Here is a 27,423-nt window from a genome sequence, read left to right as displayed (position 1 = left end):
AAAGTTGTATGTAATATAAAAAGAGTAATAAATGATGAAGCTCTTCAGGGCTTACTAGGCTCTGGGCACTATGTTGAGCACTTTACATCCATCTTATCTAATTGTCAGCAATCTGAAGAAACAGCCTTTACTCCTCTATTCTCTTCCCCGCGAAACTGCAGGGCGAGGTGAGCGGCGCTAGGGGTGGGGACCAACCTCTGGAGCCCCCCCTTTCACTGCCGTCTTGCCCATCGAGCCTAAGCCACGGCGGCCCTGGGGTGGGGGGGAGCCTGTTTCCAGCCGGACCGCGTCCCTGGGCGCTCCGGAGCGCCGCGCCTGCGCGTTCAACCCGTCGCCGCGCCAGCCCTGCGGACGTGCGCTCGCTGCCTTCGCGGCGCCTGGGCCCTGAGATGTGTCCCTGTTGGGTCCGTGCCAGCTCCAGGTGCGTGAGGAGGACTTGAGGAATCTGTGTGTGAGGTGGAGCGATCCCCGGGAAGGGTCGGGCCTGCCTCGATCCCTCCAAGGTGCCCGGGGACCCATAGCGGAGGCGCCACGACCTCGGCTCCCATTCCTTTTCCAGTTCCCCGCCTCCCGACTGCGTCTCTTGGGGAGCGGCAACCTCTGAGAGGAAGGCGCAGAAAGGATGCTTTTCCTCTGCTGTGGGTCGAGTCGCATGTGGCATTTCCCCCCCCCTGGCTGCCGTCAAAGCCATTTTCACCCTTGCCCTTCCTTTCCTGGTGTGGGATTTTGCAGTCTCTGGACTCGGCTCGACCCTCTAGGTGCTTATTGGTTGTGGGCGATGAGGGCAACGGCAGGACGTCAGGGGCCTCTGTCCATTGCAGGCCCTCTGGGACGAGAGCGTGGGCCAGGGGAATGGGGCAGACGCAGCCACCAAGAAGGAAAGACTGTGATAAATGTCGCCAGAGATTATTCCCCAGCTGGAAGTGCTCCAAGTTTCTCTCAGGTCGTTCGTCTCTTGTTCATTTGCTTTTGTGATGTCCTCACTTCGCTTTTATGGTGTTAGTAAAAAACCAACAGGCTTTCAGCCTTGAAGCGTCATTGGAATTTTTTAAAATCGGTTTTTACAGTCTTCCAACTGAGTGTATCTTGCAGTTGTCAGAATAATCTTCAGGTAGAACCACTGAGATTTGCAATTTTACTTTTCATTTTCAGTTTCACAGGAAAAAGTACACGGTGTTGGGTTTTTTTGTTTGTTTGTTTTAATATTACCAATAACAAAAGATCAATTGAGAACACAGAGAATCAGTTGAAGTGGGATTTGGAGCTCTATCAAATTAATGTGCCCGCCGTAGAAGTACATATGGGACTGCACTTGGAGCACTGGGGATCCCTGAGCTATCACATAAATAGCAGATGAGATCACTTGTTGCCACCAATGGTTCTAGCAATTACAGGGCTCCCAGTAAGTGCTTTCTCACCTGGTGTGAAGGCAAATGACAATAGTATCCAGTCTTAGTGCTAGTGGTAGTTGATCAGCCATAGACAATTTTTTGCACAGGAACTATGGGTAGTCAATTCCTGTTATAACCAGAGATAGTTGTGGTATGTGGTTCTAGTCTGGGACTTCTTTCAAGAGTATTCCATAGAAACTGTTAAAAAGAAGGAAAAATATACAGTAGGAATTGAGGTCGGCTACAGGAATTGAGATCCTTTGTGTGATCTTTCAGGCCTGACTGTAGACAATTTCGTGGCTTTGGCTGGCCAGCCTTATGGGGGGAAACTTGCCCTCCGCACACCAGACTTGTGCATGGCCAGTGCATTGCAGTTTTCTGGAGGGAGCTGCAATCAAGGACTCACCCCTTCCCTCCTGCTACCCATGCTTATACTAGATTGCATTGTTGGCTCAGTTACCTCCATTCAGAAGATCTTGGCAGGGGTACTTCCCAGGCCCCTCCATCTCTACCAAGACCTCCTTGGGTGGGTGGGGGGAGGGGCTTGCTTGAGGTACTTTTCTCGGTTTTAACTCAGGACCTTTCCACTCCTAGCCCTTCCGTCCTCTTCCCCTGGCCCACAGGTCCATAAAGAGGCAGAAGCCTTTTGTTCTGGCCTCCTGTGCAGGGAGATGATTGTGTGCCCTGCATCCATCTGATCCTCACCTAGTGTAGTTCTGTGTAATGGACCCTGGGGAGCCAGTCCTTGTTTTGCCTCATGCTTGCACTATGGCAGTTAAGTGAATAAAGGCTTGATTATTATTTTCATTTTGGCTCGTTGTCCTAATTGACCACCTCAACACCCGATAGCTTGACAGGAATGAAATAAATTGCCAAGTTCTTGGCAATCTAATGGATTCATAATTTTAATCCTCATAACCATTGGTGTGTTCAGCATGTTTAGGGGTCTGGAAGTTGTTCACCAGTAATTTCTCTCAGTGTAGTGAAAATACATACGAATAGCACCAACAGTTGATTGTTGCTAACATGGATATCTGGGTTATATGGTATAGTTTGTAAATTAATATAGTGGCTTGCAGTCAGATTCTTTTATTTTACATAGACTTGTATAGCATATCCATTTGGCCTCTAATTACATTTTTTCGTAAATATTTTGGGGTTATATGGGCCAAGTGAAGAAAATTAGATACTGTTGCTTTCATTAGTAATCCTGCCTCATCCTATGGGCCCCAATCTTACCTAATGGATTACTTGGTTACTTTGAATAAAGTGATTAATTTGTTGTGGGTTCCTCTGTCTAGTGTTGTGTGAAGAGATATACCAGGAACAGCTTTCACAACTTTCTTACCTCTTTCAACAGAAGTTTCACAAAATAGTTTTCATCTTTATGTAATGGAATCTGATATTTACTGCTCTTTATTAAACAAAACTGGTGATCATGACCCACTAAATTGATTTCACAATGCATTAATGGTAGCAACATGCAGTTGTGTTTTTCAGACACTGAAAAACACTATGATAAAGCAACTAATAGAAGATACTTGTTCAATAAATGAATGTTTTTGTTTCTAAGTCACATTGCTGAAAAGAACCACAGTGGATGTGTTTGTGATTTTGTGTTTAAGGTGTCTTCTAGGAGAAAACAGTAAATAGCAAATAGCATATATGTTGGACGTTCACCAAATTACCTGACAAAAGAACACAGTTTCTGGTAGATTTATCAACTTTCTGATCTCAACTAGAAGATACAACATTAGAATCAGAGAGGTAGAGCAGCTTTTTTTTTTTAATTTCTGACTCCTTTATTTAAAGTAAATGTAATAGTAGGATGAGAAGAAAATTGGTTTCTCTGATTAATGAGAAGGTAGGGTATACAGTTTTTGTGAAAATACCTAGTAAACTTATGCATGTTTCCTACAGAGTTATGTTAGCAAAAGCAGATTTATCTTTATATTAACTCCAAGACCAAAATGATCCTTTTATTATATTGTCTGAAAAGTGAACCACACTTAACTTTCAGTTACTTAGCCATCAATAAGAATATAAGTAGCCAATTTACCGCATCAACTCTGTGCCTGTCTTTTAGGAATTCCACAACAAAATGCAAAGAAGAAATACAAAGAACTGTAAATTTAGTTTGTTTATTTCTTAGTTAGAAACCCTAAAAATATGTATTATGTAGACAAGGATAAAGTTCTAAAATTTGATTAGTGTTGAGCTAAGTTAATACCTCCCATTTGTATATCGCTTCATAGTTTTCCAACACATTTGGATGCGTTATTTCCATTGATTCTCACAACTTGATGTGGTAGGCAGCCAGGAGTCTTAGAGATGAACAATCTATTTCCTTTTTTCTGCCACTGAGATCATATGGTAGCAAATCGGGACTAGGTTATCTGGCGCATTTTCTCCCAGTTGTCCATGTTGTCTTTGTTGATCCAAAGAAGTAATTAAAAGTAAATACTGTTAGGGGCGCCTGGGTGGCTCAGTTGGTTAAGCGACTGCCTTCGGCTCAGGCCATGATCCTGGAGTCCCGGGATCGAGTCCCGCATCGGGCTCCCTGCTCGGCAGGGAGTCTGCTTCTCCCTCTGACCTTCCCCCCTCTCATGCTCTCTCTCTCTCTCTCTCTCTCTCTCTCTCTCCCTTCTCTAAAATAAAAAAATAAAAACAAAAAAAAAAAAAAAAAGTAAATACTGTTAATGATGTGGCTAAAAAAATCCAACCTTGGTAACAAACATTCTCTCAGATCACACCCATGGTATGCTATAATTAAATGCAAATATATCTTATTTTTAGTTCTATATTTTAATTCTTAACACTTTCTAACCTTTCTAGCTTAATTTTTTAAAAATGACAAAGCGGGACACCTGGGTGGCTTAGTGGAGCATCCAACTTGATTTCGGCTCAGGTCATGATTTCAGGGTCATGAGGTGGAGCCCCACATCGGGCTCTGTGCTGAGGGTGGAGCCTGCTAAGATTCTCTTCCTCTCCCACTGCCCCTCTCCACCCTGACTCACACATGGGTTCTCTCTCTCTCTCTCTTAAAAATGAATAAATAAATAAATAATGACAAAGCAACTAAATATTGATGACACTACTTAATAGAGAACTAGGAAAATTGGAATTAAAAGGTCTATTTAATGTTAAGAAATTCAACTTATCCTCCTTTTAATGTATTATCTCAATTAGAAATATAGCTTAAAATTATATAGGTTTTTAGAGATTTATTTTTTTATTTTATTTTGGCTTTTTTTTTTTTTAAGTAAGCTCTACACCCACATGAAGCTTGAACTCATGATCCTGAGATCAAGAGTCGTATGCTCTACTGACTGAGCCAGCCAGGCATCCCTAGAAATTTCTTTTAAAGACTCACCATTTCTATGTGTGAAGTTAGTTTTATGATTCTAAAGTATTCATCTAAAATGATTATTAACTTACTTTTAAACATAGAAAAAGTCCAGGTTCCCCTATACCCTTAATATCTTTAACCAAAGGACAACTTAATTATTTCTTTTCATATGAATAAATAATTTTTAAATTAATACATTTTTATTTTTAATTTTTAGACATCTGTGGAGTTTAAGAACATGGAGTTCATCAGAGTATATCACTGAAGAATATGATGGCTGAAAACAATTTAAAAATGCTAAAGATTCAACAGTGTGTAGTAGCCAACAAACTACCTAGAAACAGGCCATATATTTGCAATATTTGCTTCAAGCACTTTGAAACACCATCAAAATTAGCTAGGCATTATCTCATTCATACTGGTCAAAAACCATTTGAATGTGATGTATGTCATAAAACCTTTAGGCAACTGGTTCATCTGGAGAGACATCAACTAACTCATAATCTGCCTTTTAAATGTAGCATTTGTCAACGCCACTTTAAAAATCTGAAGACATTTGTGAAGCACCAACAACTTCACAATGAAACCTACCAGAATGATGTTAAACAGGTCAGAAGATTGTTGGAGGCCAAGCAAGAAAAGCCAGTATATGGAATGTTTCATACTTTTACCACAGAGGAAAGATGGGCATTCCATCCATGCTCTAAGTCTGATCCTACGTACAGCCCTACAAAGAAAAGAAAGAATATTCACGCTTGTACAATCTGTGGCAAGATGTTTCCATCACAATCAAAACTTGATAGGCATGCACTTATTCATACTGGTCAGAGGCCTTTTAAGTGTGTCTTGTGCAGTAAATCCTTCCGACAGTCAACTCATTTAAAAATTCATCAACTCACACATTCAGAAGAAAGACCTTTTCAATGTTGTTTTTGTCAAAAAGGATTTAAGATTCAAAGCAAACTTCTGAAGCATAAACAAATCCATACCAGGAATAAGACCTTTCAGACTCTTTCATTGAAGGTAAAGAGTCCAGAATCATGCCCCCTGCCTAACAAGTTAAATGCAAAGGAGGATGGTTTTGAAAATGGTGATATAGGTGAATCTGAGGAGAATAATCAACTTGATGTCCACTCTATTTATATCGTCCCTTTTCAGTGTCCAGAGTGTGAAGAGTGTTTTGAATCAGAGCAGATTCTCAATGGACATAAGTGTTTTCCTGCCAGAAGTGGCAAAATTCCAAGCAGGCTCAAAAGAAGCTACAACTATAAAACCATTGTGAAAAAAATCTTGGCTAAACTTAAACGTGCTGGGGGTAAGAAATTAGATAATTTTCGATCTGAGAAAAAAGTATTTAAAAATAATTTCTTGAAAAATTGTGATCTTATTTCTGGTGAGCAGAGCCCTGAACAAGCCCAGAGAACATTTATGGGTTCTCTTGGCAAACATGGAACATATAAGACAGTTGGCAATAAAAAGAAGAAAACATTGAGTTTGCCATTTTCTTGGCAAAAGCACTTCCAGAGCCAAAATATGGGTAAAAACTTGAAAGGTATCCTTACAACAGAAAATATGTTAACTACAGATAATTCAGTGAATAATAAAGATGTATCTATCTATGGTTCATCAGGTGAGGAATTTTTTGATAACTGTGAAGTGCTTCAGTGTGGTTTTTCAGTTCCAAGTGAAAACATCCATACTGGACATAAGATGTGTCCTTGTGACAAATGTGAGAAAGTGTTTCCTTCTATTTCCAAACTACAAAGACACTATTTAATTCATACTGGACAGAGGCCATTTGGCTGTAATGTTTGTGGGAAATCTTTTAGACAGTCAGCTCACTTAAAAAGACACAAATTAACTCATATTGATAAGATACCTTATAGAAGATCTCTTTGCCAAGAATTTGAAAATTTGAACCAACTTCTCATTCATCCAGGTGAAAATGTTAACTATAATGCTTCCCAACAATGTCAGACTCTTGGTTTCCAAAAATATGAGGTCTCAGAGTCAGATCAAATATCAGATATAAAAGTTAAGGCAGAATCAGAGGATTTCATTCTCAGTACCCCCTATAGGAACAGGCAGTCTTATCTCTCTAGTGCACTTCTGCAATCAGAGCAGAGCCAGCACAGTCATTGTTGTGGTTATTCAGGGCGTGCAGAAAGGAATGATGGCCTTCTTTACCAATGCAGCGTTTGTTCCAAAAGTTTTAGATCTCCATCTAAACTGGAAAGACACTATCTAATTCATGCAGGGCAGAAGCCATTTGAATGCTCAGTTTGTGGCAAAACATTCAGACAGGCTCCTCACTGGAAGAGACATCAACTTACTCACTTTAAGGAATGACCAACCACAAGATAAAGTGGTTCTCAAATTCAGTTATGTAACTGACAGAACCAGTAACACATTTGTGGTCTCTCTGGTGATCTTGTTCTTAAAGCCTATATCATTTAGATATATTTTCATTAAAATGCCTTCCTTAGGTTGAGTGATTTTATAGGCAGTTGCTTGTCCTGCAAGTAAGAGCCAAGATACATAGAAAATTAATACAATGTTTTAGGAACAGCCAAATTAACTTTTAGGGGGAAGAACATGGTTTGATGCCATACAGTAAGCATTTATTTTATTTTAATACTTATTTTGGCTGTATTGAAAATGTAAATCCATGATGCGGTACAATAACTCAGTTCATTCATTATTTTTTAAAAGAATTCTTAATGTATGCCGTCTCCTTTTAGATAAAAGACAGAGGTAAAAATTGGGTTTTGGCTGCAGCAAATAGCCTCACTACATTTTATTTATTTTGTTTCACATGAAAGCATAATTTTGTCCACCTGTGGCTCAGATTCCATTGCAAAATTTTTTCTTGTAAGTTTAAAAACTGAAGGCAGTAGAAGTGAAAATGGATGAGAAAATCACAGCATTATTTTCATTGGTCTTTTGCAAGCTATTTATTCTTAGGACTCTGGTAGCTTCACCTCCTTTTCCACAGGGTATTAGAGTTGGTTTTTTGCCCAGCCTGTTGTTATCTTTCCCAAAAGATCTGAAAGTAGGAGAGAGACTAGGATGCACCTGTACACATTTATCATGTTTACTTATCAGGAATATTGTCCAAGTGCCATAATCTTTTTGATGATATGTATGCAGTATTATCTTTTCAGAGGAATAAATGAAATTCATCTATTTACTAAATGATTGACAACAGTAGTTGTATAGACTTAAGACTCACCTACAGATCTGCATCTCCACAAGACTTCTATTTTACTTCAGTAAAACTTTGTTTTAATGCCTCTTGAATTGAGTGGTCCTGTGACTTAACTAAATCTATCTGTTAAGTTTGATCAAATGGCAATGACTAGGTCTAGTTCTAGTTTTGAATTCTATGTTTCTTGCAAGACTCTAATGCTAAAGAATATTTTGATCCTTAGCAAACTGTTTTGAATAGTAAGGTAATTATTCCCATTTAGGAATAAAGTGTTTATGGAATTGAGGGTATCATTCTTCTCAACAGCACTGTCATGATAGGGAAATATTGGGAATCTTAAGCTATAAAAGAACCACAAATTGTCCTTTGTATTTGCCATTTTTTAATAAAATCTTTAAGAATGACATTTCTTAGTAATAAAATAACCATTATCTTTTAAGAGAAGAACAGGTCGGTGTTTTTCTTAGCACACCTAAATATAGTGACAAGCCCTCTGTTGAAAGTGAATAATAAACATTCTTTGCATTTTAAGTTCTTTATCATACTCTAAGAAATCGTATAGGAGGAGGGGGGAGGAGAAGTTGGTATCTTCTTTTTCAAGTGCATTTTGAGAAACTTGGGTTTAATATACAGAGATAAAATGTGACAGTAAAGATAAAATGCCCAATGATGTATAAATGTGCAGGAGAATCATATGTTTTAGAGAATAATTTCTCTTAGGTTTCCTCCAGATACGTTCCTCCAATGCAAGAAAGATGAGGGTTTATAGAATTTGCCTTACACAAAACTTTTCAAGAACATACCTGTTACATAAAAGCAAGGAATAATTAGCTCATATTTTCCAAGAATATAGGTTCAAGGATTTTTTGTTTGAAATTGTGTATTTGGGGATTTTCCAAAGCTACATATGTAATTTTATTTGAAGCAAATGTCTCATTTAGTCCTTTCCCACCCCAAACAGGGAGAGTCCTAACAGTGTTGTGCTTGTATGATTATTAGACTTTATTTGCTTAAGTGATAATACTATACTTTTTTTTTGACCCATGCCTTTTTAAGCTGTTTCATATTGAAAGTTGGAATAATTGTAAAAATTTTGTCAAAGATGTACTGTAGTGCTATTTGAAGTACCTGTAACAAAATCCTTATTTTCCTTTATCACTGCAAGCTTCTTGTGGAAACTTTATAGGAATGAAAATAAACTGTATACATCCATGATAAGAAAATTAAACATTAGATGTTAAATGATGATTTGCTGCATGCTAGAACTGTTAGTATTGTTGAATCAATTACTTTGGTTTTCTGAAAAAATAATCTTTATAAATATCTTTAAAGAGATTTATTAAAAATTTTTGTTTGGGTGATTCCAGGCTGTAGCATGATTACTTACTGAAGTAGTTTCATTGGCTGGGTTAGTGGATTTATTGTTTCTTGTTTTGTACTGCGGTAGGGCCAACAATTTTAAGACAAAATGTGTGTGTGTTGAAGGAAAGTGGATGGTGGTTAAGAGTCTTGAAGAATTTAAATTTCAGAATATTTTAAAAATAAACTTTCAAGTTACACAGTTTGGACTATTTTTTTTTTTTTAATAGAAGGTAAAAATCACGTAATACTGGAACAAGGTACTGATGGCCAAACACTTTACTGGGCGCATTCCAATTCACCTTCTACACTGAATTTCCTAACATGGATATTGAATCATCTCCTTTTTACTTATTTATTTTTTACTTTTCCTTTTTAGTACATTGCTTTGATAGTTTCTTATCACCTACAAAAGTATGTTAACTGCATTACATGTCACATGATCTACCTGCTTACCCATTTATCTTCCTCTTTGGCCTTTCTCCAGATTTGTGCTAAAGAAATACAGAATTAATTCCTCCCATGCATAGTCTTGCTATTCTTGTCTCCATCTTGTCTACCCACTATTATTTTAAATTAGATACAGACTTCAACACTCTTAGTTCAAAGAAGAAATTTAGATGAGCCAGATTTTATTTGGTTTTCCATGATTATGGGAAAAAACTAAAGTGTTTAAAACCGGCTTGCAGAAAACTTTTTTTAAATGATGAATTGGTTTTTTACTTAATTTATTTTTTTAACATCTCTATCCCAACGTGGAGCTTTAACTCACAACCCTGAGATCAAGAGTCACATGTTCTACTGACTGAGCCAGCCAGGCCCCCAAAACGTTTCAATTTACATGTTATGTTAGATAACCCATTTTTGGGTTTTCTGTTTTTGTTTTTTAGTAATCTCTACACTGAACGTGGGGGCTTGAACTCATGGCTCTGAGATCAAGAGTTCAGGCTCCACCTACTGAGCTAGCCACGTGCCTCAAGGACTGTTCAACGATACAGAATATCTGTTTTTTAGAAGCAGGGAAAGAACATTTAATTCCTATCTTGAGCTTTCTATTGCTTTCTATTGGTTGGAAGGACTTAAATTTCAGGGCTAACTGCTAGAGTTCTATTAGCATTAAGAGAAAAAAAAAGTGGCACAATGGTATTATTAAAGGAATATGGAACACATAATATTTTGCATCTACACTGGCAAATTTCTATTCATTCTTTTTTTTTAAGATTTTATTTATTTATTCATGAGAGAGAGAGAGAGGCAGAGGGAGAAGCAGGCTCCCAAGGAGCAAGGAACCCGATGCGGGACTCGATCCCAGGACTCTGGGATCATGACCTGAGCCAAAGGCGGACACTTAACCATCTGAGCCACCCAGGCACCCTTTGAGTTTGAACTTAAATACTACTTCCTCTGGAAGCCTTTCTGATTTACCCAAACAAGCCATTCCCTGTGCTCCCACTGATTTTGTTCATAACTCCGTTGTCATTGTTGATCAGTGGTTTTCAAACTTTAGTTTGCATTGGAATCCTACAGAGGGTTTGTTAGAAGCATAGATAGCTAAGTCACATCCTCAGAGTTTCTCTCATGTCTGGTGTTGGGTCCAAGAATTTGCATTTATGCAGGTTAGCTGTTAGGTCAAAATTGAAGTTGTGTTTGGAAAGAAGGGAGAATAGGCAAAAAAAAAAAAAAAAATTTCCACTGCACCTAGCGTAAAAAGAGATAACAGTTGAGACACACAACTTGAATTCTACCTGTTATTCTGGTTACTGTTGTATCTTTCTGTCTTTTATGATGAAAATGCATTTTACACCGACTTTGTCCATTGCCTCTTCACTCACTAACCTGTCAGCCCCTTTTTACCTAGTAGCCCCTTTTTACCTAGCAGGGCAATAGGGATGGATTGCAAAAGTCATGAGGAAACTTTTCGGGGCGTTGTGTATGCTTATTATCCCGATTTTGGTGATGGTTTCACGGATGTACGACTGAAAACGGATTAAATTTTACACTCCAAATATGTACATGCAGTTCATTGTATGTCAACCTATACCTCCATGAATCTGTTAAAAAAAAAATCATTTAAAACCGAGCCCCCCATACCCAGCTATGTTTTTTTCACTACTGCTTTTTTTAGGTTTGAGAGAACCACCAAGTCTTCCCCACCCGGGCAATTTTACCTGGAGAACTCTCACCTACCTGCCGAATCCTTGAGACCCGATCCGGACTGCTGGGTGCGTTCTTTCAGCTTCCCGCTAGGGGACGCATGCGGAGGAGGCCGAAGCCCTTGCTGTCTGTAGCTCAGACCCAACGCCTGCATGAACTTCCGGCAGTGTTCCGTTCCGCTTCCGGGAAGATGTACGGGCAGCGGTGCGCGCACCTCTGAGACTGTGAAGGCTGAAGATATCCCGGCCCGCGGGCTCCTGCTTCGCGGAGTTGGGCAGCAAGAGCTGCCTGTTAGGGGAAGTGCATCACGTTCACCGCTACTCCGAGGGGACCTTTCCTTTCCACTGGAGCGGAGTGAGAGTGCTGCCATGGCGGCCCCTGCTCAGCCCAAGAAAATCGTGGCTCCTACGGTGTCCCAGATCAACGCGGAGTTCGTAACCCAGGTGCGCTTGGCCGAGGCTGGTGTGTGTGAAAGGAAGAGACGTCAAGGCCCGCGAGGCCTGGGGGTGGGATTTTCTTTGGGACGGGGTGCACCCAGGAGGCATTTGTTCGTCAATTCATTTACTCAAGTCTTTTAGCTGAGTATCTGCTCTGTGTCGGCCACTGTGTTAGGTGCTGGGGATACCACAGTGAAAGAGGCCGCCTTGCCCTGCGGAGTACAGGTTCCAGGGAAGATAGACAAATAAAAAAGAAAGCTACTAAGCGAGCTTTTCCGTTTTGGAGTCCGTCGCAGAAGTGATGGATTCACAGAAGCAGCAGCACCCCAGCCTGAGACCGGCAAGGTTTCGTAGCCGAGATGATGCCTAATAGAGAGGGAGGAGTAGAGTTTTTCGTAGCCGTAGAGTAACGTACGCTTTTGAGTGGAGTGATGAGAGTCTGACAAGACACCTGCGTCAAATAGATGCATCTATGAAGAGAGCAATCGTGTTATTGGAGAGCATTCATTTAGAACCTGTTTACTGTGTTGGATTGTGAACCGCCGTTGGCTGTGGATGGGGAAACAGTCCTGTAGCCCTCAGCAACATTCCTAATCCTTGTGCGCTGCTTTGGGTATTGGTTAAGAGTGCAAATAGCTCCCTGCCGAAGTTATTATGCCATCTGCTTCTTTCTTCTCTGGTCTCTGTCTCAGATTTGCCAAGGCAGAAGCCTCAAGAGTCATTTTGAGCCCCCCTTTCCCTTAATCACTGCATGTTTACATTATAAATATCTTTCAAATCTGTCTGCTTCTCTTACACTAAGCCAAGTTGCCGTTGTTTACTCTCTGGACGTAGGCATCCTAACCTGTCTTGTGGTTCCTCTTGCTCTCCTCCAGCCCATTCTTCATATTGTTGCCAGTGATTTTATACAAATGCAAATCTGATCATATCACTTACCTTCTTAAAATCTCTAAAGAGTTCTAATTTCTCTTAGGATAATGACCAGGATCCTTCAAAGTATTATGTAATCTGGCATGTGCATACATCCAGTTTTCTCTCTTTCTAACTCTGCTTTAGCCATACTGACCTGCATTTACTTAAATTTGTCGTGCTGTCTTTCACCTCCTGGTCTTTCAACATTGTTCCTTCTGCTCAGAATCCTCATTTTTTCCCCACTTTCCTTTACACGGTTAATTCATTGTCATCCATCTACATTACTTGGGAGAAGCTTTCCCGACAACTTAAACTAAATTAGATCTCCCTTTTCCCATACACTTGTTTTTTATGGTTAAAGCCATTTATTAGTTTCTTTCACTCAACGAGCTTAGATTTTAGAGATGAGTCAAATTAACAGTACAGTTTCAAATAGGGATAAGTGCTATCAGGAAAATGAAACAGGGTGTTAATGACACTGACTAGGATGGGGTGTATGAAAGGCAGTCAGGAAGGTTCTCTCTGAGGTGACATTTGAACTAAGACCTGAATGCAAAAAAAGAGCCAGTTTTGGGGAGAGCAGGGAAACAATCCACGGAATAGCAAGTGCAGATGCTTTATGGTGTGAATATAAAGAAGGCCAGGATAGAAGCATAAGAGGGAGAATGGTATGAGATGAGGACAGAGAGTATGTAGGGATCAGATCATATACAGTTTTGGAGGCTGAGATAAGAAATTTGGGTTTCATTCATCCAGTAGATTTTAATTGCAATCCAGGGAATGATATTTTAGAAAGAATCTTCTGGCTAATGTATGGAAACTGGATGGGAGTGAAAGAGCAAAAGTAGTAATAAGGTTGCCAGTGACTCCAGGTAAGAGATGATGGTGGCCTCAACTATTAAAGATTAGGGTAGACTGATGTATTCTGAGGCTAGAGGCAGCAGGACTTGATGATGATTGATTGTAGAATGATGGAGGAAAAGACAAATCGGGCATAGCTTGAACAACTAGGTGAATGGTTTGGACATTTACTGAGATAGGAAAGGAGAGGGTTTAGTGGGGAGTATCAAGAGTTCTGTTTGGGCCTTGTTAAATGGAAGAAGCCTAGTAAACATTCAGTTGAATATATTGAGAAGGCAGTTGAGTATGTGAGTCTAGAGTACCTGAGCAAGATCTGGGCTTGAATATAAGTTTGGTATTTGTTGACAACGTGGTGTTTAAAACTGTAGGATTGACTGATATGTCCCAGGGAATATTATTTGTAAACATATAACATTTATTGTATCCTGTATTAGATTGAGAGAGCTGAGGCTAGGGACATGTCTGATTTATTCCCCATGTACTCCCAGTACCTAGCATTGTACTAGGAACACATTGTGTGATGAGTAAGTATCTTTTAAAAGAAAGAATGAGTGAATTAATGGATAAACATACCAGGGCATTAAAATGTGGTAGGGATGAACATTCTCAGCAGTAGACTATGATAGCAGACATGAATGCCTAATATTTACAAGATTCTGTTTTGGGCTCTTCTGGGCTACAAAGGTAAATAAAATGTGATCCTTGTGTTTAGGGAGTTCAGTTTCTGGAAGGAGATTTTGAGACTCATTCATCATAGTTCAGTTGATAATGCCAGAATAGAGATGTGAGGGAAATGCTTTGAGAACACAGTTTTAAATGAAAACTTTTGTCTAAGAAAAGGCTGTCGAGAAAGAATTTTCTCATTGAGAAAGTGCCATTTTAGATGGACTTTGAAACATAAATAGGAACATGAGGGAATGGCTTTTCTAGTTGGAGGGGATGTCTTGGATTTAGGTGGTGGTTGGTTCTTTTTCTTCTTCTCCTCCCCTTCCTCCTTCCTTCTTCTTCATTTCTGAGTACCTGACCAGAGAAGGTGTTTTTAAATTATTATTAAATGAGTAAGATGCAGAGCTTAAAATTTAGTTTTAAGGAGATCAGAGATCTGAATTTTGTGAATTCAGTTTTTTATGCTACTATATTTTATGTCCTTTTTGTCTTTCAATAAAATTTATTTTGAACAGTCTATGCTGTCATAGCTATACTAAGTGGGAAATGCAAAATTTCGATTTTGCATGAGGCTGGAGAGTGTGGGGGAGGGCAGTATATTCCTGGAGGTAGTAGTGTCTGAGAGGTCACAGGTTAGACCCCAAGGAAAAGCTAGATCAGATATTTACAATAAGCAGTTTGGATCAGAAGATAGGATTTACATATTTGTTTGGAAGACGCTAAATCCATGAAAACAGATCAGATTCAGTTGTCTTAACGGTATGAGGTGAGTAAAAGATGGCTAGTTTGTGTGATGCCTATAGGCAGTGGAATGAGGAAATGAGAATACCATAGGATAATTTGGGGGTAAAGTATTTTCTGTTGGGTTGGAGGTTGATTGATAGTTTGGGAAGGTGTCACATAAGTGGGCCATTACTGTACTGATTTGGAGAGAATTCCTCAGGGCCAATGTCCTTACTGCTTGGGAGGCCCTTTGGGTATACTTACTGGGATAGGTACTTAACTATAGAAGAAAAGAAGATATGAGTCCCATCTCTTTAGTGTTCTACTGAGGCAGACAGGAAAGATAGATAAGCAATCAAATGATTAATAATACCGAAAGATGAGACTATAATAGAGTTCTTTATGAGATAAAGAGAAGGAAGAAACAATTATCACCATTAGGTAGGGTTGAGGAAAGCCTCACAGAAGAGGTAACATTTCAGATTTTACTTTATTTTTTCATTCATCCATGCGCCCATGCATACATACATATATACATCAGTCCATTGGCTATTATTTGATTTTCTCCAGTACACTAGATACTGTGCAGATACACTTTTTTATAGTTGTGTTGAGTCTGTGCTTACCAGAGTTTTCTGTTTTTCAAGAGATTGCAGTTTAGTTTCTTTTAAAAAAACATAATACATATTAGTAAGACCATGTTTTTCCTTAATATTATATAATAATATTATATAATCCATCTAAATATCTGGAATTAGTGTTATATGTGTTTAAAGTTCACAATTTCCAGGTGAAGTCTAATCTGCTGAAGTATACCAGCTCTTTTATTCTCTGTAATAACCTGCTTATAGATTAGAAACTTCTTAGGTTTTGTTATGTGTGTCTGGGTGTCTACTAATCATTTAAAGGTTACTGTTTTGCAAATAAACATTCCTCAAGATTTTGAATCTGTTTTCTAATACTAGCTCAACTCTTAACTAATTCTAATCTTGGGCAGCTCACTTAATCTCTAGATTCTAGAGTATTCTTTCTAGGAGGTTCCTGGGTTTCCTTATCTCTATGCTGAAGATGTGTGACTGTGGTTATTAACTGGGTCCTACTGTTTCTCTTGGGGTGGTTAGAAAAGTATGTTTTGTTTTTGTAAATCATAATGGCAGGGTGCAGTGCAGGGCATTACTGGCTTTTAGTGGGTTGGGGCCAAGGATGCTAACTGGCCTGCATGCCCATATAGTCCTCTTAGAAGGTGGAATTAATCTGTCCTCCCAGTGCCTCTAATGCCCTGTTAAGAAAGAGCTTGTTACTGTATGATCTCAGTCTTCTCGCTCGACAATGGTATGAACCTGTGACTTATTTATACTATTTACTTTTGCAGTTAGCATGTAAATACTGGGCTCCTCATAGCAAGAAAAAATCACCTTTTGATATAAAGGTAAGTATATTTGATTTCCAACATTCTTTTTAAATAGGTGTGTTCTTTTTATCTTACTTTTAAGGGCTAATTCAACAAAAGCATTACATGATTTTTTTTTAAGTTCAAATTACAGTTTTCTAATTATCAGATTGACAATTATTCATGTCAGAAAATTTGGAAAATAACAGAAGTTACACATTAGAAAATAAAAATCACTACCCAGAGATAACCTCTGCTATCATTTTGTTATGTTAAATTTTTTTAAAATTGTGTATATAACTTAACTGTTTCCTGTTACAGATTCTTGGTTTGTTTTAAATTTATTATTATAATGACCATGTAATAAAAATTTTTGTAGATATACAGAAATTTCTGTACAATTTTTTGACAGTTCATTAAGGGTAGAATCTATTGTTTTTTATTTTTAGGTTGATGAGCTGAGATAAAGATTTATAAGAATGGTGGAAGAAGTAGGAGTTGTTTAGGGTAGAGGATTAGATGACCAAAGACCAGTAATATTTCAGTTAGGGAATGGACTTATGGTTCAGGTGGAGCAGTTTAGGATAAACGAAAACAAAAATTCCTGAATGTGGGGAAATGGGTTCTTAAAGAGAGATCTTTAAATAAAATAGAGATGACATATTGCATGCCATTTAACAGGTATAGTTGACTCTTGAACAACACAAGTTTGAACTGCATAGGTCCATTTATACATTTTTTTTTTTTTCCTAAGTACAGTACTGTAAATGTATTTTCTCTTCCTTATGGTTAAAGTGTGTCTTCATTAGCTGACCCTTGAACAACATGGGTTGGGGTTCTGATCCCCCATGCAGTCAAAAACCCATGTATAACTTTTTTAAAAAAAATATTTCATTTATTTATTTGAGAGAGAGCAAGCGAGCGAGCATGCGCATGTGCAAGCAGGGGGAGTAGCAGACTGCTTTAGGCACACTAGTAAAACTGAACTTAACCCAAAATTTCTTTTATCATTTGAGCTTAAATGTTTCATTTATGAATATATTTTTGTTTTGCTAGCAATCCCTTTTATTCATCAGGAGGATATTCATAAACATGGCATATATTAATTCTAATTACCAGTAGAGTTGCTTTATCTTCTTATATGCTATTTGTATGTGTTTGTGGTTGTATATGTTAGGTCTTGGGGTTCCTAGGGTCATATTTCATTAATAACAAGAATATCTTAATGACACTACTAGATCGAGTTGATTCTAATTAGATTGAGATTTTCAAAGATTATATCCAGATCATTGTAATTCTGGATGAAGCTATTTAGCCTGTTTAGAAGAACTTTATTGTAGGTTGGTATTTGAAGATTATGCTCTTCATTTTAGTATTTAATTTGAATTTTGATAAAAAGAAAGGCAATAACAGAAATTTTGTCTAAACTGAACAAGACTTGGGGTGCCTGGGTGGCTCAGTCAGTTAAGTGTCTGACCTCAGCTCAGGTCATGATCTCAGGGTCCTGGGATCGAGCCCTTTGGGCTCTGCGCTCAGTAGAGAGTCTGCTTGCTCCCTGCTTGTACTCTCTATCTCTCTCTCAAATAAATAAATAAAATCTTTAAAAATAAAATAAAAATATCACCCACATTTCCTTGACAAATATACTTTGAGCAGTTAAAAGACATTATAACTACATAAAATATATGATACCATATTAAAGTACTTTATAATTTTATAGTAGGAACTTTTTTTTTTTAACTGCTGTTATCACTAGCCACTAGCACTGCTGTGTCTTCTGCTGGTAACTATTACTAAAGACTCACAGGGGCAGTTGGCTGGCTCAGTTGGTAAAGCATGCAACTCTTTATCTTGGGGTTGTAAGTTTGAGCCCTATGTTGGGTATAGGGATTATTTAAAAATAAAATCTTTAAAAAAAAAAGACTCACAATATGCCAGGACTTGCACTAAATTCTTTACATGTGGTATCTTATTTATAGCATCTGGTGGGATACTTTGTATTAGTAGATCCTTTTTGTGGATTGGGAAGGTGAGCCTTCGAGCTGTCCCTCGGCAAGGGTTCTAGCTCTCTGCAATGAAGTGGGTGGTTTGAACCAGGCTTCTAACACCAGTGCTGAATTCTGAAGTATCACACCATTCTGGCCTCCCTAACCCAGAAGAATTGAAATTCTGAGGCTTTATCACATGTATGTGGAAAACAGGATGTAATTTGCTTCTATTATATCCTCATACTTCTAATTTACTGTCTGGCTTTTGAAACTACATTCTTAATGATTCTTAAATGGAGTCTGATAGCATATACCTTAAAATTAAGTTTTCAAAAATATTCTGATTTGTGAATTTTTATTTTTCCTAGAAGTATTATGAATACATCATTTTAGAAGTCCAGTGCACTATCCATTGCATGACAGAGCCCCCTTGAATACATCATTTTAGTGATTGTTTCTAGGAATCTTTTTATGTAGATATATTTTATTATTTATCTTCTACTTTGCTTTCTGTTATTTTACATTTTGAGGAACGTGATGAGATTATAAAAGTCTCTTAAATATTATTTCAGTAATATTTCATATCTATCCTAAACCAGCTTATTTTGTGTAATCTCAGTAACTGGAAACTATCAACTTAGGATCTAAAAAAATGCTGTTTGAGATGTTAAACATTTTTATATTTTTGATAACAGGTCATTGAAGATATATATGAAAAAGAGATTGTCAAATCGAGGTAAGAATGAGTTTAATTTTCATACCTAGGGATTAGGTGGGACCAAATTGGATCTCTTTTGCACTTCTAAACTAAATGTGATCATAACTTGGAACTTTTAAATTTCTTTTTGATTTGGTCATCAAGGAGATGGTGGCCAGAAAAACTTTTATATCTAGCTGCTGAAGAACCATAAATTATTTTTTTGCTTTCTAATTTTTGGCTTAGTTTAGAGGGATTAAATCCCATCAAGTTTATTTTGTTTTTGAAGAAATGTGAGGGAGAATAAACATGGAGATTTTATTTCAGTTTCACTAATACTAATTTCCTTACCATTTTTCTGATAACTCTTTTGAAAATATTTAAAAATTATAAAAGTAGGGGCGCCTGGGTGACTCAGTCGTTAAGCATCTGCCTTCAGCTCAGGTCATGGTACCAAGGTCCTGGGATTGAGCCCCACATCGGGCTCCCTGCTCTGCGGGAAGCCTGCTTCTCCCTCTCCCACTCCCCCTGCTTGTGTTCCCTCTCTCGCTGTGTCTCTGTCAGATCTTTAAAAAATATATATATATAAAAGTAAAACATACATAATAATACTTTATAAAGTAATAAAATATATCTTATGTACAATGTATAGAATATATGTAAAATAATAAAAATAAATAATAGAAATTGTCTTTGTACAATATACAGAAGGGGGTAAGTTTTGAGAAATCTTCCTTGTCCTTTAACCCTCAATTTATTTATGTACATATGTATCCAGCCCCCCCATTTTTTAATACAGAAAGTTTATACTCTACACATCATTCCATCCTATCTTTTTTTTAATGTATTTTGGCATATTTCTATATCTGCACCTGTAGACATATATGCCCAGTGAGCATTTTAAAAAGCCAATTGACTAAATGTTTTAATATGAAATGGAAACATTAGATTATAAATGTAAAAAAAACTCATAAAATCTCAGATTAGTTATTTGTCATGTGTTTGAGTCCTAGAAGGTTAATTTTACTAAATATTATGAAGGCAAATCCATGGCAGCATCAAAATGAGAGGCTAGTTGTTTTGCTTTAATGATTGATTTGTGAGCATAAAAGGAGGCAGGACCAAAGGGCATGTTAAGAATTTTGTTTCTTATCTCAAGAATAATGGGAAGCCAATTAAGCACGTAAGCATGATGGTGATATTTTAGAAAGAGAATTTGGAGGGTGTAAGAAGCAAGAAATTAGGTGAGTACTATAGTAGTTAGGTTCAAGGTAATGACGGCTTGAACTAGCCTGGAAGATTGAGATAAAGAGGTGTGCCAATTTGCGATAGAAGTGACAAGATGGTTGGTGGTTGGATGTGGTGGAGGAGGGAAAGGGGAAAATCAAAAGTGACTTCTCTAAGTTTTTGGCTTAGATTGATTAGTAGATTCCATTACTGATTTCTGCTGTTGTTGTTAGGGGTGGAGTTGGGCATAGGTCGTTAGTCCACTTTTGGAAATGTTTAATTCTAGGTAGTAAAGAGCCATGTAGATGGAGATGTAGAATAAGCAGTTGGGTATCTCAATACAGAGCTCAGAAAAGAGGACAGAGTTGAGCCTGCTTTGTATCAACCACAATTTCAGTGCTAAGGATACAACAGTGAGCATGGCAGATAAAGTCTCTACTCACTGAGCTTATATTGTAGTTCTAGTCTAGACAGGAAATACGTAGATGTGTAATGTCGCAGGTAGTATTATGAATTAAAGTATGTTTAGGGTAGTGACAAGGGCCATTTTAGATTGAATGATCAGGGAAAAATACTCTGAAGATACGACATTTGAGCAGATATATAACATATGACTTGTTGGTCTGGGAATGGGTATGGATGAGATTGCCTAATGAAACTTAAGATGAGTGGGTAGGTAAATTCTAGGATTCTTTTTTTCTTACATATTAAGAATATACCAATCTGAAAATTATCTTGAACCTTCACAACTAGTTTTCTGTGTCTTCAGAGCAGACTTTTACTCCAGTGGAAAGTAATTGCTTGTGGTTTTGTTTGTTTCATTCAAAACCTTAGCTATTAATATTTCTTCCTTAAAGATAATTTTTATGTAACTAGTAACCAAAAACTGCCAGTGATTTTTAAATTATATACTTGGCTACATTATTTTTAATTGCTGAAGGAAGTAACTGTTGTTGGCCAGGCTCACTAGGATTTATCATGGCACTCTTAACAGTCATTTTCTCATCTTGTACACAGTTGAGAATACTTAAATGAAAGTAAACTGATACATTCTCCCCTCAAATCTCAAAGTTCAGAAAAGTTAAGTGCACTTCTATAATACATAAACTGTAATGTATATATATGTTTTCATCATAAGTGTACTCTTGAATTCCCATCCCCTAAGATAAATAATATATATTTATATTTTTAAATGACTATTTTTTAGACTAGTGCCTGAGGAAGCTGTTTTGCTGAGCTATGTGCTGGTAGCATCTTCATTATTGGGGAATGGCTTGATAGAAGATTTATTAACTTGTTTGTAGGCTATCAAAATAGGCAGTTTATAGCTATAAGGTACTCAGTATTTTTTTTAAAGATTTTATTTATTTATTTGATAGAAAGAGAGACAGTGAGAGAGGGAACACAAGCAGGGGGCGTGGGAGAGGGAGAAGCAGGCTTCCCGCGGCGCAGGGAGCCCGATGTGGAGCTCGATCCCAGTACCCTGGGATCAGGACCTGAGCTGAAGGCAGACGCTTAACGACTGAGCCATCCAGGTGCCCCAGGTACTCTTAGTATTATACATTAAGGTTCTTGTAATACACATTTTTTGCATATCAACCCTATTTCTGTAGGAGGAATCTGGGAAATAAATCAATCAGTTCTTAATATTCTTATGGTATAAATGATAACTTTTAGGATCTCAAAAGTAGTAAAATACCATATCGCCCAGTCAGCCATGTAATGTGTGTTCTATTACACGATTGATTCATATTTGGTGTCCTTACCATTATTAGATTTGGCAAACATATCTTAATATTTTTATCTGTATGATTTTAACATCTTAAAAATAATCATAACTGTTATTTGTTGAGTGTTTGCCATGTACCAGATTCTGTTCTAAGCACCTTTGTGTATAGTAGCTCATTTTTCCTCACAACAACCGTGTGATAGTCACTGTTATTATCCTTGTTTTATTGATGAGGAAACTGCAGTACAGAGAGGTTAAGTAGCCCAAAATATTTCCCAGTAGTTAGAGGAAGAGGTGGGTATTAAATCCTGGTTCTTTGACTCTTTTATTTCCTTTTTTTTTTTTAAAGATTTTATTCATTTATTTGTCAGAGAGAAGGAGACAGAAAGAGCACAAGCAGGGAGAGCGGCAGGCAGAGGGAGAAGCAGGCTCCCTGCTGAGCAGGGAGCCCGATGTGGGACTCGATCCCAGCACCCTGGGATCATGACCTGAGCCGAAGGCAGACGCTTAACCGACTGAGCCCCCCAGGCATCCCGTGGTTCTTTGACTCTTACCCAATACTCTTCTTAAGTAGTGCAGGGTCCATTGCCCTCTTTTTATTTAAAATGTTTAAACCCCAAGGTGCCTGGCTGGCTTAGTCAGAAGAGCATGGAACTCTTGATCTCATGGTCATGAGTTTGAGACCCACGTGGCATGTAGAGATTACTTAAATAAGTTGTAAAAACTTAAAAAAATGTTTAAATCCCTCTACTATGAAACATAACACAGAAAAGGGCATAAAACAGAAATGTTTAGCCTTCTAAATTATTATCATTCATAACCACCACCAAGGTAATAAAAACCAATATTTGTTAGCATCCCAGAAGCCCTTACATGGCCTTTTGCTTTAACATTTTAATATGTAAGTATGGAAACATGAACACTGAAGTTTTGTTTGTTTTTAAACTTTAAATAAATGGAATCACACGGTGTATACACTTTTGTGGCTGGCTTCTTTTGTTCACTATTATTATTTGTTTTTTTAATCATCTACATTACAATAAATCTGGAAATGGGTAGTTCAGAAGTTACTGTGAGGGCTTTGTCAGCCTTTTCACAATTTTTTTTCTTTTTTTTGGCTTTCCCTATTTGGTTGCAAGAGGGCTACCACAATTCCAGACCTCATGTTTTCACACAATTATTTCCCAAGAGAAGAAGCAGTGGCAATTATAGCAGCAAAGCTTATTGACGGAATAAAACTCCAAATTTAATACCACCAAGAATGCTAGAAGAGAAATTGAGTGTTTTTGCTTTATCTTGACCTATCGTGACTTCTTTTTCTCTTGTCCAGTCATCCAAAAATAAATTGGCTACTTTGCCACTTTTGAATATGAGGAAACTGGGTCCCAGGATGTTTAAAAGATGTTATGAGGGTAACGCTGAGTCATGACCAAAATATGCTTTTTTTTTTTTAATTTTAATTAATTATTTTTTTTTTTTTTAGGGAAGGAGAGAGAGCAAGAAAGCAAGGGGGCAGGGGAGGGGCAGAGGGAGATGGAGAGAGAGAATCTTAAGCAGGCTCCACACATAGTGCAGAGCCCAACACAGGGCTTGATCCCACGACCCTGAGATCATGACCTGAGCTGAAACCAAGAGGCAGATGCTCAACCGACTGAGCTACCCGGGCACCCCCAGAATACTATCTTCTATCCCATGAGCTGGTATTTTTTCTTTCTTTCATCATGAGGTCCTTTTTGTGGCTGAAGAAATTAAGCATGCAGTTGAGTGCATAGTGGACACTGAATTTTCTTCACCAACATGTCTGCAGCTGGAGACCTAGTGTGTCTGACACACAAGATGTTGTATCCACTCAGTGGTTTGGCTGGCTGTAGAAGCCAGTACCTTGTCAGTGTTATATCTTTGTGCTTTTGCACAGTAAAAACCTATATTTTATTCTCACTAAAGTTCTGTGATAGTGCTTGCTTAGTGAAACTATTTAAGAGATCAGAAATCAGTGGAATAGTATTTCGACAGGATAATGGTCTCTTGGGGTATTATAAATTCATAATGCCTACACATTTAATTTTCAAAGCTGGTGGCTGTTATCTAGCGGCAGTGTTCTGGTCTGACTACTTTATTTCCAATATGCAAAATGATAAAACTGAATTAGTGGACATTTGAACCTGCCTTTGGAGAGATACCTGGTAGCTACAGCATTATTTATTCTTATAAAACAAAGTACTTCTATTTAAAAAGACAGTCTAGTAAAGAGAGATATCTAATATTCATTTCACAGTTTTGTCATATTGTAGACTTAAGTTCAAGACTTATGAAACCTGTGAAAAGTCTGATTCCTATATTTGTGATAGAGATACATGTGTCCCTTGTGCTTTCAGGAGGGCATGACTTCAGAATGTTTCCTTTTGAATATTAAATAAAACAATGTTGGCCAGTGCTTAAGAAATTAAGATAGGCTACCTTTTGGCAATTGTGATCCAGTATTATGAATTGTGATGAACATTCGTGTTTTCATTAAAATTAATTGCCTTATTAACCTATGCATTACATCTCAGTATGTCATGGTGCTAATTGTGTTTGTTAATACGGGTGGGATAAGATTTAACTTAAGCAACTTTTCTTAGTTTTTTAAAAATAAACTACCCTGACAAAATACAAAGAAAAAATATAAAAGCAAAATTAGCTTTTTTCAATGCATATTAAAATAAGATTCTGATATGTGGGTCCGTATTAAAACAAGATTCCAAAAATGCATCTGCATTAATGACTCTGAAATATTTATATTTTCTGTTTAAACATTTTTATTATTTATTTTTATACTTTAGGTTTGCCATCAGAAAGATAATGCTCTTGGAATTTAGGTGAGTTAAAAGGCTTTACTTTGATAAGGTTAAAGATGATGTCAGATCTATATTGTCAGTATACCATAGAGATACCTGTATCATGTCTTTTTATTCTAGTATAGTTAACATACAGTGTTATATTAGGTTCACGTGCAATATAGTGATTCAGCAACTCCATACATTACTCGGTGCTCATCTTGACAAGGGCACTCCTAAAAACCTGTCACCTATTTCACCCATCCCCGACCCACCTACCTGTATCATCTTGAGCAAATCATCTATTCTCATAGCCTCAGTTCCACATCTGAAAATGTTAAGAATGAGTTTGGAGTTTACTATGTACTCAGATAACACCCAAGATGATGTGACAAGCCAGTGATATCTCAGGCATCCAGCAGAAACAAATATAAGGATACTCTGGAAGGATATGAATTCCAGTTGCATTGCAGAAAAATTCTTGTAGAACCCTGGCAAAGGTGAGTTCAGATTCCCTAATTACAAAGCATGTTAGGATAATAACTGTAAGCAAAAGTGAAAGGTGAAATGACATCAGAATTAGATCCCTACCCCACCCACCCAGGACCTTAGGTAATCTAAATTAAATTACCTATTTAATTAGGTAATTAAATAATTGATATACACCGTCAAATCATTATGTTTAAAGTTATTATAGGTATAAAAGAAGAAATTAAACATGGAACAAGATACTAAAAATGGATAGATTTGGGGAAAACAGAAATAAAAATTATTGAAATTTTAAAATTCAGTGGACAAATTAAATACAGGCACCTTGGAGATATTGCATGTTCATTTCCAGACCACTGCAAAAAAGCAAGTCAAATGTATTTTTTTGATTTCCTAGTGCATATAAAAGTTGTGTTTATACTATATTTTAGTCTGTTAAGTGTGCAACAGCATTATGTCTAAAAAAAACTATATGCCTTAATTTAAAAATACCTTATTGCTGAAAAATGCTAACCATCATCTGAGCTTTCAACAAGTTGTGATCATAAATCCTGGATTACCATAACAAATATAATCAAAAAGTTTGAAATATTCTTATTGTCAAATTCTTTGGTAATTCTTATTACCAAAATGTGACAGACATACAGTTAGCAAAAACTGTCGGGAGAAAAGGGTGCTAATAGACTTGGTCAATGCGGCATTGCCATAAACCTTCAACTTGTGAAAAATGCAACATCTGCAAAACTGAATAAAGCAAAGCACAATAAAACAGCCTGGCCTGTGGTGGATTAGACACAGCTAAAGAGGGGATTATTGAACTGGAATATAGAAAATTAATTAGATAATAGCAAAGAGAAATAGAGATGAATAATATAAAAGGAAATTCAGAGATACAGAGGCAAAAATTATAAAGTCCAATAAGAATTTCAGAAGAGATTTAGGGAGAATGGAGGAGTAGCAATTTAGAAGAATGGTGGTTAAGAATTTTCTACAGTAGAAACATGAGTCTTTTAGATTCAGGAAGTACAATAATTCTGAGTAGAGCAACTGAAGACTAACAAAGACAGAGTGAAGATCTTATCTGCTGGAGGAAAAAAAAGACATTACTCCAGGAAGGATGCATAGATTAAGTGTAGATTTCTCAGTTGTAGTAATAGAGAATATAATAGAATGAGCCCAATACAAGAAAAAAAAAATCACTAACAACCCAGAAAGAATTGTATAACCAGCTAAACTGTCATAAAATAAATTTCAGACAGATAGATTAATACTAACAAACTTGCTGAGAGAGGTTTAAAAGTATATAATTCAGGAAAAAGGAATTTGAACTTGTAAGAAAGGAATGAAATGAAGTTTTGTGCATTTTATTTATGAAAGAGCACTCAGTGTCTTACTTGGAGCCTTTTGACCATCATTTTAAGTAAAATTCCACATATCCAGTTTCCTAGGTTCTTATAGTATTGCGAATGATAGACCCATGGATATACCGATGTGAGCATAAGAAGTAGAAAAATTACAGTGCTGTAGCAGAATCTAAACCACTTAACTCTGTGGGTTTGTACATAGGTCTGCACACATGTATGTGAGTGATTGTAACATGCATGTGGAGTGATTTAATGTGGGAACAAAACACCTTGCTTTTTTTTTTAATTGGTGCTTGAGAGTATTTTAACCCCAGTATGGTAATTCTTGCTTATAACTTGAATGATAAAAAAATAGCTAAGTTAGGGAGGAGGAGCAAGATGGCGGAGGAGTAGGAGACTAAATTTCGTCTGGTCCCAGGAATTCAGCCAGATAGGTATCAAACCATTCTGAACACCTACAAACTCAACAGGAGATCGAAGAAAAGAATAGCAGCAACTCTCTGAACAGAGAAGCAACCACTTTCTGGAAGCAGGGACCCAACAAGCGGCAGATCCAGGAGACTCCCCTTCCACCCCCGGGAGGAGCAGTGTGGGAGCACACTGCAGGAATCTCCTGGGTTTGGAGATTCCAAACAGGGTTGTGTGCCAGAGATAGAAATGCTG

At 37.4% G+C, this 27,423-nt stretch overlaps 2 protein-coding genes and 1 long non-coding RNA gene across 5 annotated transcripts in view; 2 read left to right on the top strand and 1 right to left on the bottom strand.

The window, feature by feature from the left end:
• The first annotated feature begins 321 nt into the window (after window positions 1-321).
• ZNF770 (zinc finger protein 770) lies at window positions 322-9,512 on the top strand. The gene is made up of 2 exons (XM_025884340.2): window positions 322-421; window positions 4,958-9,512. The coding sequence occupies exon 2, from the start codon at window positions 5,011-5,013 to the stop codon at window positions 7,087-7,089; it is 2,079 nt and encodes a 692-aa protein (XP_025740125.1). The 5' UTR covers window positions 322-421; window positions 4,958-5,010; the 3' UTR covers window positions 7,090-9,512.
• Window positions 3,517-11,597, bottom strand: LOC141369981 (uncharacterized). Of its 2 annotated transcripts, XR_012373590.1 has the most exons (4): window positions 11,495-11,597; window positions 11,180-11,358; window positions 5,332-5,467; window positions 3,517-3,819 (listed from the first exon to the last, which is right to left on the bottom strand). It is a non-coding gene; the product is annotated as an uncharacterized lncRNA (long non-coding RNA). The 2 variants fall into 2 exon arrangements; XR_012373589.1 differs by lacking the exon at window positions 11,180-11,358.
• Window positions 11,598-11,646: 49 nt separating this feature from the next.
• Window positions 11,647-27,423, top strand: part of AQR (aquarius intron-binding spliceosomal factor) — a 108,817-nt gene continuing 93,040 nt past the window's right edge. For both annotated transcript variants that reach the window (XR_003210524.2, XM_025883877.2), the window contains exons 1-4: window positions 11,647-11,904; window positions 16,433-16,489; window positions 19,134-19,174; window positions 24,914-24,949. Coding sequence is in view for 1 of the 2 variants with exons in the window: in XM_025883877.2 (XP_025739662.1) it covers window positions 11,830-11,904; window positions 16,433-16,489; window positions 19,134-19,174; window positions 24,914-24,949 (209 nt within the window). In the remaining variant the exon portion in view is untranslated. The remainder of the gene's footprint in view (window positions 11,905-16,432; window positions 16,490-19,133; window positions 19,175-24,913; window positions 24,950-27,423) is intronic.

The sequence above is a fragment of the Callorhinus ursinus genome, unplaced genomic scaffold (genome assembly GCF_003265705.2).
Source record: "Callorhinus ursinus isolate GAN/ISIS: 27379988/994484 unplaced genomic scaffold, GSC_fseal_2.0 scaffold25, whole genome shotgun sequence".
Lineage (NCBI taxonomy): Eukaryota > Metazoa > Chordata > Mammalia > Carnivora > Otariidae > Callorhinus > Callorhinus ursinus.
The sequence above is the reverse complement of the archived record's forward strand: the minus strand, read 5'-3'. Positions and strand labels throughout refer to the sequence as shown.

What these genes read in the sequence shown, in the direction of transcription:
- ZNF770 (XM_025884340.2), top strand. Translation starts at nt 5,011, where the DNA reads ATGATGGCTGAAAACAATTTAAAAATGCTAAAGATTCAACAGTGTGTA.